Genomic DNA, 15677 nt, shown 5'->3' with positions numbered 1-15677 from the left:
GCCAGAGAGAGAGAGAGAGAGAGAGAGAGAGAGAGAGAGACAGAGAGAGAGAGAGAGAGAGAGAGAGATACTGTAAATTTTATGTATGATCGCACAAAACAATTATGCAACAAATTTTAAACCAGCCGACCTTACGAGAATTTCTCTTGAATTTTCTAGTGAGTCACCAAGGACACAAACATGTTCTGTTGTTTACAAATCAATATCAACAACAACAACAGTCACAACACCATGAAATAACTAATGTATTATTCAGGTGAATTATTTCGGCTACAAGCAAACTTTTAGATACCGTCCTGTAAGCCAACATATTTTAATCAATTTTTAACTACTTGACGTCACGCACTGAATGATTAGTTTCAGTAAAAAGCGTCGCAAAGAACATGGTTTTAAATCGCGTAATCAGACAAGGATTCATATATACAAATCCCTGTGTCCATGTAGAATAAAATCAATGAAATATTTAACGTTTTAATGTGAAACAATTAACATTTTAAATAGCATATGTACCTGCAAGATTTATTCAAATACGATGACCCCATATCGAAACTTTACATACAAAAAAGTAACCTAGGAGAGAGACTACAGACTCGTCTCTCGGTTGGTTTGCCGGGGTCCAGAGGTCCACACCGGAACTCTTTCTTCCTATTACCCCCTTACCACACTTCCGGGCAGCCTCTGGGCAAGTCGCCCGTGCTGGCACAACGCCGGCTTAATCTGAGAACCTTCTTGTTTTTGTAACACTGTCGCAACATCGTACCGACGTCACTTTCCCATGTTTTGTGTTAAAACCATTCCCCGTGCTTCTTCAGTTACAAAGGCGGAGCCACTACACTAAGATATCCTGCTAGAAATCTGCTTCAAAGATTCCTTTGTTAGAATTTCCTCCGTTCCTCGAAGAATGGGGGAGAATAAGGGCGGGAGAAAAAGTAGCAGAATTCAGCACAGAAATGTTTCGCCCCTTTTCAGATTTTTGAAATTTTCAGTGATATGTTTTTTCTATGACCGAAATGGAAGATACTGAATGGCGTGTTAAGACTAACTATATATATATTATATGTATATATATATATATATATATATATATATATATATATATATATATATATATATATATATATATATATATATATATATATATATATATATATATATATATATATATATATATATATACACAATGAGCTGTTTCCACTAACATACTTTAACTGCTGAATCACGAATGAGCTTCCGGTGCAGTAAAACTTCCACAACTGGCCGTTTCACATAACTACAAAGAAGGCTCATCACTAACATATCGAACCCCATTTTAACCAACAGGCCTTGATAACTCTCTTGCTTCAACTACTCCGTCCCTCTTCTCTTATCCTTCCACCAACTGTTACATTTATTCCCAAATACAAATCAGCTGCTTCAATTTTCCAATTATCCATACTAACATTCCTTGCCCCACCTTCCGTGTTTCCATTTACACTCTTAATTTCACTCTTGTTCACATCCAATTCTCAGTTTTCTCCTCTTTTAAAAACAAGTAAAAAATGCGCCGAAGTTTCTTCGGCACAATCTAGTTTTCTGTACAACGTATAATCAGTGCCACCGAAAATGGATCTAACTTCCAGTGGTCTCGGTATAATGCTGTATGAGCCGCGGCCCATGGAACTTTAACCACGATCCGGTGGTGGCATATCCTATATCGTTGCCAGAAGCACAATTACGACTAACTTTAACCTTAAATATAATAAAAACTACTGAAGCTAGAGGGCTGCAATTTGGTATGTTTGATGATCAACAGACCAATTTGCAGCCCTCTAGCCTCAGTAGTTTTTAAGATCTGAGGCGGACAGAACAAAATGCGGACGGACAGACAAAGTCGGCACAATAATTTTCTTTTACAGACTACTATCATATTCTTTTACTAGTTTTTGCAAGTTTCTCCTCACTATCCCCAATTAGCACCGTGTTATCTGCAAACATCAAACCTTCTACACTTCCTCTATCTTCCTTGCTTCACCAATTCCGTGGTAAAGCAATTTCAGGATACATAAGGCAGAATACTCTGCTAACTTCTTTTTCTCTTGAGTCGGAAGAGGCTTATTGACAGATAAAAGATAGGCAGAGAAAAACAATAAGGTTAAAACCCGTAGAATTTTAGGCTGTCTTTGAGAAGGAAATGCTGCCTAAAGACTTTTTAACCAAAAATCATACAAGAAAAGTCTTTTAAAACACGAAAACCCAGACTTTAACTGGAGGAGGAGGAGGAGGAGGAGGAGGAGGAGGAGGAGGAGGAGGAGGAGGAGGAGGAGGAGGAGGAGGAGGAGGAGGAGGAGGAGGCATAGAAAAAAAACGAGAATGATAGTCAAGGAAAAGAAGGGATAACAATATACCTACACATAACCCAATACCCAACAGCTACATAACCTGGAAGGAAAACACGAAATGCCCAGACTGGCGAGAGTGAGAGCTGAAATAACACCCGCAAAAGGCCGAGTTACCACCAGCCCACGTACCTGCAGGAGAAGCCTTTCGTCGGCGTTGATGGTACAGTCACTCCAGTCTATCACTTCGCTGAAGGGCAGCACCCACCCGTTGGCCAGCAACACAGGGATGCAGCCCGCCTGCAGGACCTCCAGAAACCGAAAGGAACCCAGGCGACGACCCCTCGGCACCAGACAGAACGTCGAGTTGCGCAGCAAAACCTCATAGTCGTATCTGAAAGGGACAAGAAAAAAAAAATAATAAATTACAGTATAATAAATGCAGTGATGATTAAGGGCTATTATGGGATATTCTTGCATGAAGTTACACACAGCCACCAAATCTGGCTTATCCTGCAGTTAATATACACATGTACGTATATGCATACACGTAGAAACAGACAAATACTCATATATATATATGTGTATATATATGTATGTATATATATTATGTGTATATATATCAAATGTTAACCCATAAATATCGTTTCATATGCAATTTACTTTACTCTGGGAATAACTTACACCGAAGGGAAATAATAATTGATAAGTGCTTCGTCCCCGACAGGATTCGAACCGTTGCCTGGTTTAGGAACAACGACCGATAGTGACTTTGGTTCTGTGGACAAATGTGACAAAAATTATATATATATATATATATATATATATATATATATATATATATATATATATATATATATATATATATATATATTAATTTCCTCCATATGTACAAATATGTAAATAAATGCATATACATACTATATATATAATGAAAACTTAGTCTCAATTGTTTTTTTGTAGATGTTAACCACGTACAATCAAATATTTAATTAAAACAGAAACTCTTCTAATCCACCAAGGTTCGTACAAACAATAAAACTCGGTGAAGTGGAACGTGTACCAAAATTAAAAAGTCTACAATGAGGACGACCTGTATACCTGATTCTTCCGGTGGAAAGGTGCGCGAGCCAGAATACTAAAAAGAAATAAATAAAAAATAAATAAATAAATAAATATATTCTAACGCACGCACGTACATAATGCGAGAAGAGTTCATTGGCGAAAATATTACTGCTTATATCCTTGACTCACCAGCTGGAAGTGTTATCTATTTATTTTTTGTAGTTATCTCTGTTTCAAAACAACTGATCGCTGCTGGAAAATCAATAGGCCTATGAGTTTATAATCACTTCGGAAGAAGCTTGAATATGTACCTATTTGTTCATTGGCGAAAATATTACTGCTTATATCCTTGACTAACTAACTGGAAGTGTTATCTATTAATTTTTGTAGTCATCTCTGTTTAAAAAAAAGAAACTGATCACTGCTGGAAAATCAATAGGCCTATATGAGTTTTTACCATCTCTTGGAATAAGTTGAATATGTATCTATTTATTTCACAGTTGTACTGCCTGGCAGAAAACAATTCCTGAACTGAAATAAAACGAAACCTAAATGATATAGCCATTGTCCAGGGATGAAAACTGACCATCTAAGAGTGAAAAGAAACATGCTCAAGGGCTAAGTAAAACAAATAAAAAATGGACAGCCATGTGACTCGAGAATATAATATGACAAACAAGCAGCATGGAAAAGGTTACTTGGCTCGACGCTCGGCAAAGTTTAATATGAATACCTTATAAGTAATGGAAGGTCAAACTGATGTTGACTGCCAGAATTGGATAATATTGCGGTCAATTTGCTCTTCCCATGGTCATCTGCGCATGCGTCAATCTGCGCGGCGACTCATTTCATAGAAACAGTTTTCGAGGATGCCAGCTTGTACTGTAAATACGTTTGACGGTCCTGGGGACCCTCGGAGCTGCACAGTACATTTACCTATATATCCCTGACCATAAATAAAAGCTACATGCTTTAATTCCTTGCAAGTGGAAGCGTCCACTGTCCAAAGTCGATTAAGTTGTTCACACGAACGGGGAGAAGAAGATTCCTCACGCCCAGTGACGAGCATGACACATTCCCCTGCATTATCCGGCACGTCACGCTCATTTGCGACTAGACGACCCCTTCCCCTCCCCCTCCTCCTCCCCACCCCTCTAACCTCCTAAAATCACTTAACTCAAGCACAGACAGACAACAAAGGAATGCGAGAACAAGACTGGTCGCCGGCTCTTTGAACAGAACACGCCTCCCTCAGCTGCTTTCGAGACGGCACAACTCACACACACACACATGCACACACACACACACACACACGTCACAAACAAAGACGCCCACAAGTGCATTAGATAATGACTGACTTTATCCCTTGTTTGTTCACGCGAATGGACACCAAATGGTCGGTGAAATTCTCTCTCTGCCAACAAGCTCCTCTTTCAAAGATCAGATCGTCCTCAGACTGACATTAAATAAAGGATGTGTAACCAGCCACGTCATTTTGGGGTAACAGGAAATGTAAATAGGACTTCCTGTTCAAGACAGATTTCAGTGAGCATTACGGGTATGGAGTACAATGCAAATGGGTTAAAAATAACTTTTTATTTTAATTTGATAAACTTTACAAAGACGACACAAATTTTGCACTACCTCTGAAATACAAGTTTTCATCTAAAACCATTCATTACCAGGTCATAATTATTAAGGAAAGAACATTTTTCTTTATTTTTGCTATCTCTTAAGTGACAGATGTAACAATCTGTCATCGTAATTTATTTATAATTATTATTAAATTTAAAGAATATTTTAGATTCCAGAGATATTTCTCTGATTAACTGAAAATTTCCCTAGAGCCTTTATAAATCTTTGTATTAAAGGTGGCCATCAACGGTGTATATACTTGTTTATGGGATACAACATCCTCGAGTCAACACAAGGAAGAACTGATTGTTATATAACATAGACTACTAGCCACTTATTAAAAAAACAATGAAATTTTCACTCGGTACATCGGCTATTTGTCATGGTCGAAAAAAAAGTAAAAAGGGGATAAAACCATGTTACCTTTTAAGAAAGGTAAATAAGTTCAACCATATCTATCACTACACGTTAGTTACACGACTTGAATTTTTATAGTGATAAAACTTCTCAATTTGATAAATGAAGTTAGAGTTTTCGTCTACTGATGAAAGACCTCTCCATTTGCAATGACAAATATGGTAATATTACCACACAAATATACGAAAGCTCATTTTTTATTGAATAAGTATCCTTCATAAAGCACAAACGCAAACTCCAACTTTCATATCTAAAACGTTTGACTAAGTTACATTTTGTACATTATTATTGCTTACATAATACAACGTAGAATATCAGGTACCACTTGATAAAAAGTAAATCTAATAAAGCCATTAACAAACACTTTTTTCAAATAAATAATTTCTATGATCGCATAAACCGTATCTGTAGCGAAATAATCAACATTATAGCTACTCTTAATAATTATTTACAAGGACATAAACATCTCCTCGCCCAATACTTCGAGTCAATCCCAAATAATAATTTTAAAATTATGGGCGCATAAAACACTCGCTGATATTAGCAACGACCAAAGTCTACTTCAATAACCGCGCACCCTTTCAAAACTTTGAAAGAGCCATAAATGAGATAAGGCGCACAGCTCTCTTGCTAAGGCAGCCAGACGCCTTTTACTGTGCCGTGGGTGCTTTGGTTAGGATAGAAGTCTTTAACTCTTTAATTCACTTCTAGCGTTTTGGGAGAAAGTGTGTCTAAACTCTAAGACATTGGCCCATGTGTATTTCAGCAGTCGTGTTTTTAAACAGAGAAGACGCACAGATCACCAACCACTCCTTATACATTGAGGACGAGAAAGAAAAAGGAAATTTAACCGTTAATTTAAAGTTGAGTCATTACTGTTTTAGTTATAATTACGTAATATTCGTCTTGAATATTGGCATCGGACGAAAATACCTTATTCTAAAGTCATTAGTATTCTTCACAACATACGAACCTACACCTTCATATATGGAGTACTCGCGTTTAGCGAGCCTAGGCTGTTGCTGAATCGTCTCAAAAAACAAAATCCTAACGGTTAGGCCTATGTTCGCGTGCGACCTGAGATGGCTTGACCCTACCACTGAGCTTCCAGAAACAAAAAATAAAGACATATACAAATAAATAAATAAGGAATACAATAAACAGCAGAGCTAAGCACTAAAGGTAATGACGAAAAGATAAAGAACTCAGGAAACAAGAAGCTTTACTCCGATCCATGGCCAAGAGAACGCGCCATTTAAACGATCCGTTTCAGCAGCCATCACCGACTGGAAATAAATTCGACCGGCCCATGATAAGCGGGACACCAATTACCTCTTAAATGCGACGGTAACATTCTCAAACGTAGCGAGACTCGCAGTCGCACTATCAAACAACACCATAAAAATGAGAGCAGTCATAAATACACAAGAGCAACGTCATCCGGCTTTTGTGGGTACTTTGTGTATTGGATGCATTTTGAATATTTTTAACGGTTACGTAACGGTTCGACTTATATCGTAAGTAGCGTCGAGGTTTATTTGAAACGCACTTAAAACCTTTGATAGCTTTAAAAGTGACTGAAATCGCAATTAAAACTTAAAGGATCTTAAGGTTTATCAGAATCGTACGTGACTAACCTAAATTCGCCTTCTCCCATAAGATCGCATACTGAAAACATCGCCATACTTTTTTTGCGAAATTATAACATTCATTCTAACACGAAGTACGGCGAGATGCGGACAAACAAACTGAATGTTATTTTGCAACCGACCTCAAAATAGTCTTTGTTAGCAGACTCCTACCAATCAACTCCCCGAGTCGGGACGAAAACAGAAAATCATGTTTAATTCCGTACCTTCTACACAACGGAGGCGAGGCTTCACCCACGCAGGTAGAGCTCGCAATGGTAATGTGCACGCCCACGCGCATACAGCACCACCCACACGTATCCAACAGCAATCAAAAGGAAAGTTCACTATACTAGGGAAACCTCTCTCTCTCTCTCTCTGTCGTCAATGCCCCAAGAAGACGTCAGTGTTTCTGAGTCTGATATGACGAAAAAAGTATTTGCCTGTCAGTATTACTCAATAATAAATACATACGTATATATGTATATAAATATTTACACCATAAGCCTTTTTCATCTTTAAAGGGAGTGGCATCAGAAGGGCATATGAGAGAGAGAGAGAGAGAGAGAGGCTACTGACGCTAACGTCTACAAAACCACCAGCTTTCAAGATAAACTGAATATCATTCACACCTACGATTACCGAGTGAAGTCCATTTTTAAGGAAATAACTGGCAAGCGGCGAGCTCTGAATAAAATGACTAATAAAAATCTTTACAAATTTTTAAAATGATATTACATATATTACGGAACTGTCCTGAGTAGGAAAATAATAATCAAAGGTAAGATTAACACTCCAAAACCTTCAGGAAAATCAATAAACAGAAACTAATTTATGAATTAGGTCATACTAGGTATTTATGTACATTATATATAAATACACAAAAATTCATACATACATACTGTACATACATAAACACATATATACACACACACAAAACCAATGAAAAAAAAAGGCTTATGATTAAAATCATACTAGGTACACATACACATTATCATATACAAATACACAAAACTTCATACATAAATTCATACACACACACAAAACCAATAAAACAAATTGGCTTACGAATAAAATCTGACTAAGTATACAAACACACCATCATTTATTAAACACAGGAATTCATACATACACACAAACACACACAAACACATGAAGCAAGCCGGAGACCTTTCCAAAGGAGATAAAGATCGCAACCACCCTTTTTGCAACAGGCTGGATGCTGCGTTAGTCAAATCTCCAGTCATCTCTCTCTCTCTCTCTCTCTCTCTGGGCCATCTATAAACGCCACGGCTTAACAGGTTACGTGTTCAGTAGAAATGTTGCCACCCTGCCCTGCTTAGAGCGGAGACGAAGCCCAGGGTTGCAAGCGGAGTTGCATGCAATGGAGACAAGCGTCGGCGTCTCCCCTCCTCCCCTCCTCCTAGCCCTTCCGAGAAAGATTAAGATTAAACCCCCCCTGGAGCTACAATGGTTCCCCTGCTTGATGTCTGAGAGAAGGGCGTGTAATTTTTAGGGGCTCTTACAGAGCGGGTCTTCAGTCTGATTATATTGATAAATGGTTTTTAGTCTGATTGTATTGATAAATGGCTTTGGGTATTTGGACTGATATTTGCATACTAAAAATATCTCTGCTGGTTATATTTATAAATGGTTAAGTATTTTGTTTGATATTTGCATATTATTACAAATATCTCTGCACATTAGTGAATCGCATGCACACAAACGAATGTACCACGCGTATCAAATAAGTCTGTCTAAAATCGACAAGGTTTTATTATTATTATTATTATTATTATTATTATTATTATTATTATTATTATTATTATTATTATTATTCAGAAGATGAACCCTATTCATATGGAACAAGACCACAGGGGCCATTGACTTGATATTTAAACTTCCAAAGAATATGGTTTTCATTTGAAAAAAGTAACAGAAGGTGCTGTGAAATACAGAAAGAAGAGATAACATCACTAAGATGTTATCTTTAGCTATTAAATGGCAAAAATCAAATTTCTATCTTCGACGACCAGAGATATTACTACGACGAAGTTCTCTGCGCACAGAAGTATCAACACCTGTTGGTCCCAATACGAGCATAAGCTCCCCAATTCTGTTAAGGAATGACACTCTCAAAATAATGAAAACTTGTTCATTATTCTTTCCAGGAAAACTCGGTAAATGCTGCTCAAAGATCCCAACTGCTTTTCCTTTCCATTCAATTTTTATTTACTTGTTATAACTTTCAAACGCAATAAAAGGTATCAAAAACATTAAGCCTAAGTTTTTAACCTCTCGCTCCAGACCTGAAGACACACAGGAAATGAAATTAATCCACAACATTGCTTCCCAGAGGGACAATGAACCACGGTTGGCTTTTAAGACTTCTGAAGTTTTACCAACTTTGTATTTCACCCGAATATGTTTCGTAACTTCTATTGACAAACCTGTTTTTCCACTTATAAGTTCACTCAACTCAACTCAACTCATTATTATTATTATTATTATTATTATTATTATTATTATTATTATTATTATTCCAGCAACACCGGTTAGGCCTAGAAGACCACAACGTCTCCGGGACAAATTTCGTGAACAACCTACGAACAATCACAGTTCAGTCTACTAACCAACTGACCAATTGTATACACCTCTACTACTACTACTACTACTACTACTATTATTATTATTATTATTATTATTATTATTATTATTATTCCAGCAACAACGGTTAGGCCTAGAAGATCACAACCCCTCCGGCACAGATTTCGTCGCTAACCCACGAACAATCAAAATTCAACCTACTAACCAACCCACCAGTTGTAAACACCCCTACTGCTATTATTATTATTATTATTATTATTATTATTATTATTTATTGTTGTTGTTGTATCTGACGGGATCTTGAGACTACCATTTCTAGAAACCGCCTATTATTTAAAAGGAATATTTTTCTTACTGGTAACAATAAAAACTTCTAAACGTTATCGAAAATTCGTTACTTCAACTTACGGTTTCGAAATGGCTAGCGAAAGTCGTAAAACCATGGCTAGAGGGGGAGCAGTAAAAGTCGGTTATATAACACTGACGAAGGTAAGCGTAAGTCACAAGTGGAACATTTTACCGCCACAGGTGATGGCTAGTCCTATCATGACTCGAAACCTTCTCTTGGAGATACGACCGTGAGAGCTGTATAAAATAATGAATCTTGTGTCAGATAATGTGTCAAGAAGGGTGGTCAGTGACGCATGAGGTCAGAATAGACCGGATATAAACAGGGTCGTTGTTCAGGCGTACCAGAAATGTTACAAACCGGCGAAGACCCGGGAAAAAGGTCAGTAGATGTAACCTATAAACCAGGGCGTGGCTACCATTGTGTCAAGTTGGGTTAAACCTTGCAGCGGTCGGTCAAGATTCGGGCGAGGTGATGGAAAACGAGGTCAGATCGGGTCATGACTGGCGAAGGTCAGCTGGTTTCTAGTTTGAGACACTTCGGATGAGATATGGCTGGTTGCGGAAATATCAGATCGCGATTCATGACGATTAGTTCCATTAATTTAAAACGAGTAGGTCAAGTTGTACGTTTAAAGGGCCTCTCTCTCTCCCCGTAGGAAGGTAGTGCCGTCAGTGCGCCTCATGAGGTGCAATGTAGGCATGATTTAAGGTTCTTTGCAGCTTCCCTTCGGCCCCTAACTGCAACCTCTTTCATCCTCTTACTGTACCTCCGTTCATATTCTCTTTCTTCCATCTTACTGTCCACCCTCTCCTAACGACTGATTCATAGTGCAGCTGCGAGGTTTTCCTCCTGTTAGACCTTTCAAACCTTTCACTGTCAATTTCAGTTTCAGAATTGAATGGCCTAAAGTCTATTTTAGTTTTACCAGACCACTGAGCTGATTAACAGCTCTCCTAGGGAGCGCTGGCCCGAAGGATTAGACTTGTTTTACGTGGCTAAGAACCTATTGGTTACTTAGCTTATTGTGGAATCCGAACCACATTATAGCGAGAAATGAAATTCTATCACAAGAAATAAATTCCTCTAATTCTTCATTAGTCGGCCGGAGACTCGAACTCTACCGGCCTGGAAAACTGAATGGCCTTAGCCCACAGCTCAAGTATGCCTAAAATCTATAAATCAACGAGGAACTACTGAATGGCCTTAATCTCTGGCAGAGATTGTTACTGTACCAAATTATGAGTTTCAGAAAAGAGTATAAAATCTATAAATCAATCAATTAAACAATCTCTCTCTCTCTCTCTCTCTCTCTCTCTCCCTGGCAGAGATTGTTACTGTTAACATTCCTAAGGTTAAGAGTTTCAGAAAAGAGGTAATTGAATAATCTATATAAAATCTAGTATCACTGACATGAATGATTAAATATTTTCTTTAACTAAGAAGCCAACATCTACAAAACAAATTTACGAAGAACATTTTCTCTTCCGGAGCATACGGCCTCGATCCCACATCCAAGCGAAATGAATTCAGGCACTGACAGCTGAGGGCACAGTGACACACACACAAAAAGCAGCAAAACCAATCAAAGCCCAATGAATTCTGTAACAGAACTTTATTTGACGACCCTAAAGCAAATATGTATTTTATTATTTTTTACCCCTTTTTTTTGTCTTCTATCCCAGTTGACCTGTTTCCTTAAAAGTGCTGATGGAACTGTATCATTCAGGTCGTCCTATTAATTCTTTGCAGTGCGTTCCCTGACGGAACACTATACTACATGCCTGTAGTGTGCATAGGAAAAAAGTTTACAGACGTGCTGGCATACACAAATGACACCTAGGTCATTCATACAAATGTATTTTCAGACAATAAATACAAACCACATATTTTCAGACAATAATTACACATTTTCAGACGATAATGTACATATTTTCAGACAATACACATATTTTCAGACAATAAACATTTTCAAACAATAAATACACATTTTCAGACATTACATACACATATTTTCAGACAAAACATATTTCAGAAATTACATACACATATTTTCATACAATAAATACACGTATTTTCAGACAATAAATACACGTATTTTCAGACAATACATACATATTTTTCAGACATTACATACACATATTTTCAGACAATAAATACACGTATTTTCAGAAATTACATACACATATTTTCATACAATAAATACACATATTTTCAGACAATAAATACACATATTTTCAGACAATACATACACATATTTTCAGACAATAAATACATATATTTTCAGACAATAAATACACGTATTTTCAGACAATACATACACATATTTTCAGACAATACGTACACATATTTTCAGACAATAAATACACGTATTTTCAGACAATACATACACATATTTTCAGACAATACATACACATATTTTCAGACAATAAATACATATTTTCAGACAATACATACACACATTTTCAGACAATAAATACATATTTTCAGACAATACATACACACATTTTCAGACAATAAATATATATTTTCAGACAATACATACACTTATTTTCAGGCAATAAATAAACATATTTTCAGACCATAAATACACAAACTTTCAGACAATAAATACACATATTTTCAGATAATACATACACATATTTTCAGACAATACATACACATATCTTCAGACAATAAGCACACACACACACCACGCTCATACACATGAAACATTAAACGACAAAACCTCAACAACGACAACTCCAAGATCGATCCCAAGGGAACGAAACGACTTGGCCCTTCTCACGAAAAGTCCATTTTGCCCACCTGACCTAACCACTGAATTAGGCAAGTGGTGGCTGGCCGAAGCCAAAGTATCGAAGGGTATGGGGCTAGCAACCTCATCCTAGAGACACCTGATGATAAGAGATAGCTGTGTGTGTGTCCCAGGAGGCAAATTCCAAAGCCCAAGCTTCGAAGGGTTTGGGGCTAGCAACCTCATCCCAGATAGACCTGATGATAAAGATAGTTGTGCGCGTGGGCGTGTGTGTATTTACGCCTCCAGGGGCAAATTCCCCTGGAATTCATTTGGATCCAGCCGCGGCTGCTGGAGGACACTTGATCCCCGCCCTCAGGAAAATCTCATCAGGGCGTCGACCCAAAGCCCCTTTGTTCCCGGATTCTGCATTTTATATCACAGCCTTTAATTCCTCCTTCCCATTTAATTATCTCCGCTACGAGGCGACTCCTTTCTCTCTCTCTCTCTCTCTCTCTCTCTCTCTCTCTCTCTCTCTCTCTCTCTCTCTCTCTCTCTCTCTCTCTTTTATGAATAATTTAATAGACTAAATCTTTGTTTGTCGTGATCTCTTGATTATTTCTCTCTTTTTTTTCGTGAATAATTCATCAGGCCAAGTCTCTGTTTACTCTGTTATTCGGGATAATATATATATTTTTATTTTGTCATGCTCTCGACTGCAGTTATGTTTTTTTTTGGGGGGGGGGCATATTTTAACAGGCTGAATGTATATATTCGTTCTTTTCCTTCCTCGAAACTTTTTATTCATGGTTTTTTGTGATTTTTAGAACTTTTCTATTTAAGTGAAAAGAACAAATCTGTTTGCCCTGAGCTGGGTATCTATATTTTTATTTTATCTTATTGGATTTACTCAATTAAATCAACTCACGGCTGTTTCATATTATTCCAGATTAATCTGTCAGCAGCCTGTAGAATTTTTCACGGTCATCTGAAGTCAATTCCAGAGTATCCTCCCCGAATATCTAACAATTGAGCAACTCAGCAACTGTCAAGACAATGGCAGCTGATTTTTAGGTTTCTGTAAAAGAAAACTATTGTGCCTGCTATGTCTGTCCGTCCGCACTCTTTTTTGTCCGCACTTTTTTCTGTCCGCCCTTAGATCTTAAAAACTACTGAGGCTAGAGGGCTGCAAATTGGTATGTTGATCATCCACCTTCCAATCATCAAGCATACCAAACTGCAGCCATCTAGCCTCAGTAGTTTTCATTTTATTTAAGTTTAAAGTTAGCCATAATCGAAGGTCTGGCAACGATATAGGCCAGGCCACCACCGGGCCGTGGTTAAGGTATCATGGGCAGCGGCTCATACAGCATTATATCGAGACCACCGAAAGATGGATCTATTTTCGGTGGCCTTGATTATACCATGTGCAGACAACTCGATTGAGTCGAAGAAACTTCGGCGCATTTTTTACTTGTTTTGTTTACTTTCACTATCCTGTATAAACTAGGACGTGAACGCACGTTCCAAATTCTCCAGAAATTACGAAAATAAAATTCCAATTTGACAACAGCATAAATGTCGGTGTATTTGAAAAACTGGAGCAACTCTTCGGGAAATATACTGAATAATCCCACGAACGAATTGCTGTGCGAGTTACCCTAAGGAAGGATAAGAAACTGGTTTGAAATAATAAATAAATAAATAAAATAAATAAATAAATAAGTAAATAAATAAAAAAAAAAATGAAATGTGAGAAGAACGGAAAGCGACTCGCCAAACTCTGACGATATTTTCAAGATCTGACAACATGGAATCCTGGCGGTACAACAGCAAGGGTCAACGATACGTTGCTAACAGCAGAGAGTTTCAGAAAGGTTAGCTCAAGGCTGTTCCAACGCTGAGGGAGGAATTAAAAAAAACCTCTCACGAAAAAACCTCTCACATCAAGCACCGTAGAGAGTTCTTCTGTACATCGGAAGGGTGCACCAGTAACAAAGTGTACTTTTTCCCCAAGTAGATGCAAGCGCAGTCTGCTAATTAAGGCGTTTTTTTTTTTTTTTTGGTGGTGGGGGAGGGGGCCTTCATTTTTGCCCGAGGGTGAAATGCTAGACATAAAAATCTAGTTACTAAGAGGTCCACAGGAGGCTGGTGGTGATGGTGGGTGTGGGTGGGGTGGGTGGGGAGAAGGGTGTACGTGTATAAAATAAACATTAAAGAAGATATAGTGCTGCAGTGCTATGGTTCTTGCTTACTCCAGTACAAGATCAGTAAGTCAAGATTACAGTGTAATTACTAATTCATAGTTATCTTAGATTGCTTTGCAAGATTTGCTTTAAATTTGTTAAGCCTGAATTTGTGCAAAAAAATTCAATCGGACTGTAAGTAAAATATCTTGTTTTCTTCTTGTATTCTTAAACAGGAGTTTGGACAACATCGTGACTGTGAGATGCCTAACAGCCACCCTCCACTGTTCACAATTTCGCAATCTGCAGAGAGAGAGAGAGAGAGAGAGAGAGAGAGAAGGTGTTGCTACAGGCCAGAGGGGCCTGGCAACTTGCAGCCACCAAACGAGAGAGAGAGAGAGAGAGAGAGAGAGAGAGATTGCCCTGACCTGCGCCACCTTTCCATCAAAACCAGGAACTCGGCCAGAGATCGGATCAGGCAAGAACAAACACTCAATTATGGGCCTCAATCGCTTCATCTTATCACTCGGCGAGACAGGTTATGTACGTCACAGAGAGAGAGAGAGAGAGCTGCTGCTGCTGCTGCTGCTACCGAGCTTGCAAGAGTACCTGGCTTCTGCTTCTTCTTTTTTTCTTTCTTCTTTCTTAATCTCCATCAAATAAATGGGTTTCGTTTGGACGTTTCTTCTCCTTTTTCTTTCTGATTTTGTCTTTTTCTTCTTCCAAGTTTGGCCCGCT

The 15677-nt window shown here is 38.0% G+C and overlaps 1 protein-coding gene across 1 annotated transcript in view; it reads right to left on the bottom strand.

The window, feature by feature from the left end:
- Positions 1-15677, bottom strand: part of LOC136831668 (exostosin-1-like) — a 54599-nt gene that overhangs the window by 27521 nt on the left and 11401 nt on the right. Inside the window, exon 2 of the mRNA XM_067092297.1 lies at positions 2508-2828. Coding sequence (XP_066948398.1) covers positions 2508-2828 — 321 coding nt within the window. The remainder of the gene's footprint in view (positions 1-2507; positions 2829-15677) is intronic.

This window comes from Macrobrachium rosenbergii, chromosome 48 (assembly GCF_040412425.1).
Source record: "Macrobrachium rosenbergii isolate ZJJX-2024 chromosome 48, ASM4041242v1, whole genome shotgun sequence".
Lineage (NCBI taxonomy): Eukaryota > Metazoa > Arthropoda > Malacostraca > Decapoda > Palaemonidae > Macrobrachium > Macrobrachium rosenbergii.
Note: the sequence above shows the minus strand (reverse complement) of the source record. Positions and strands in the feature narration are given on the sequence as shown.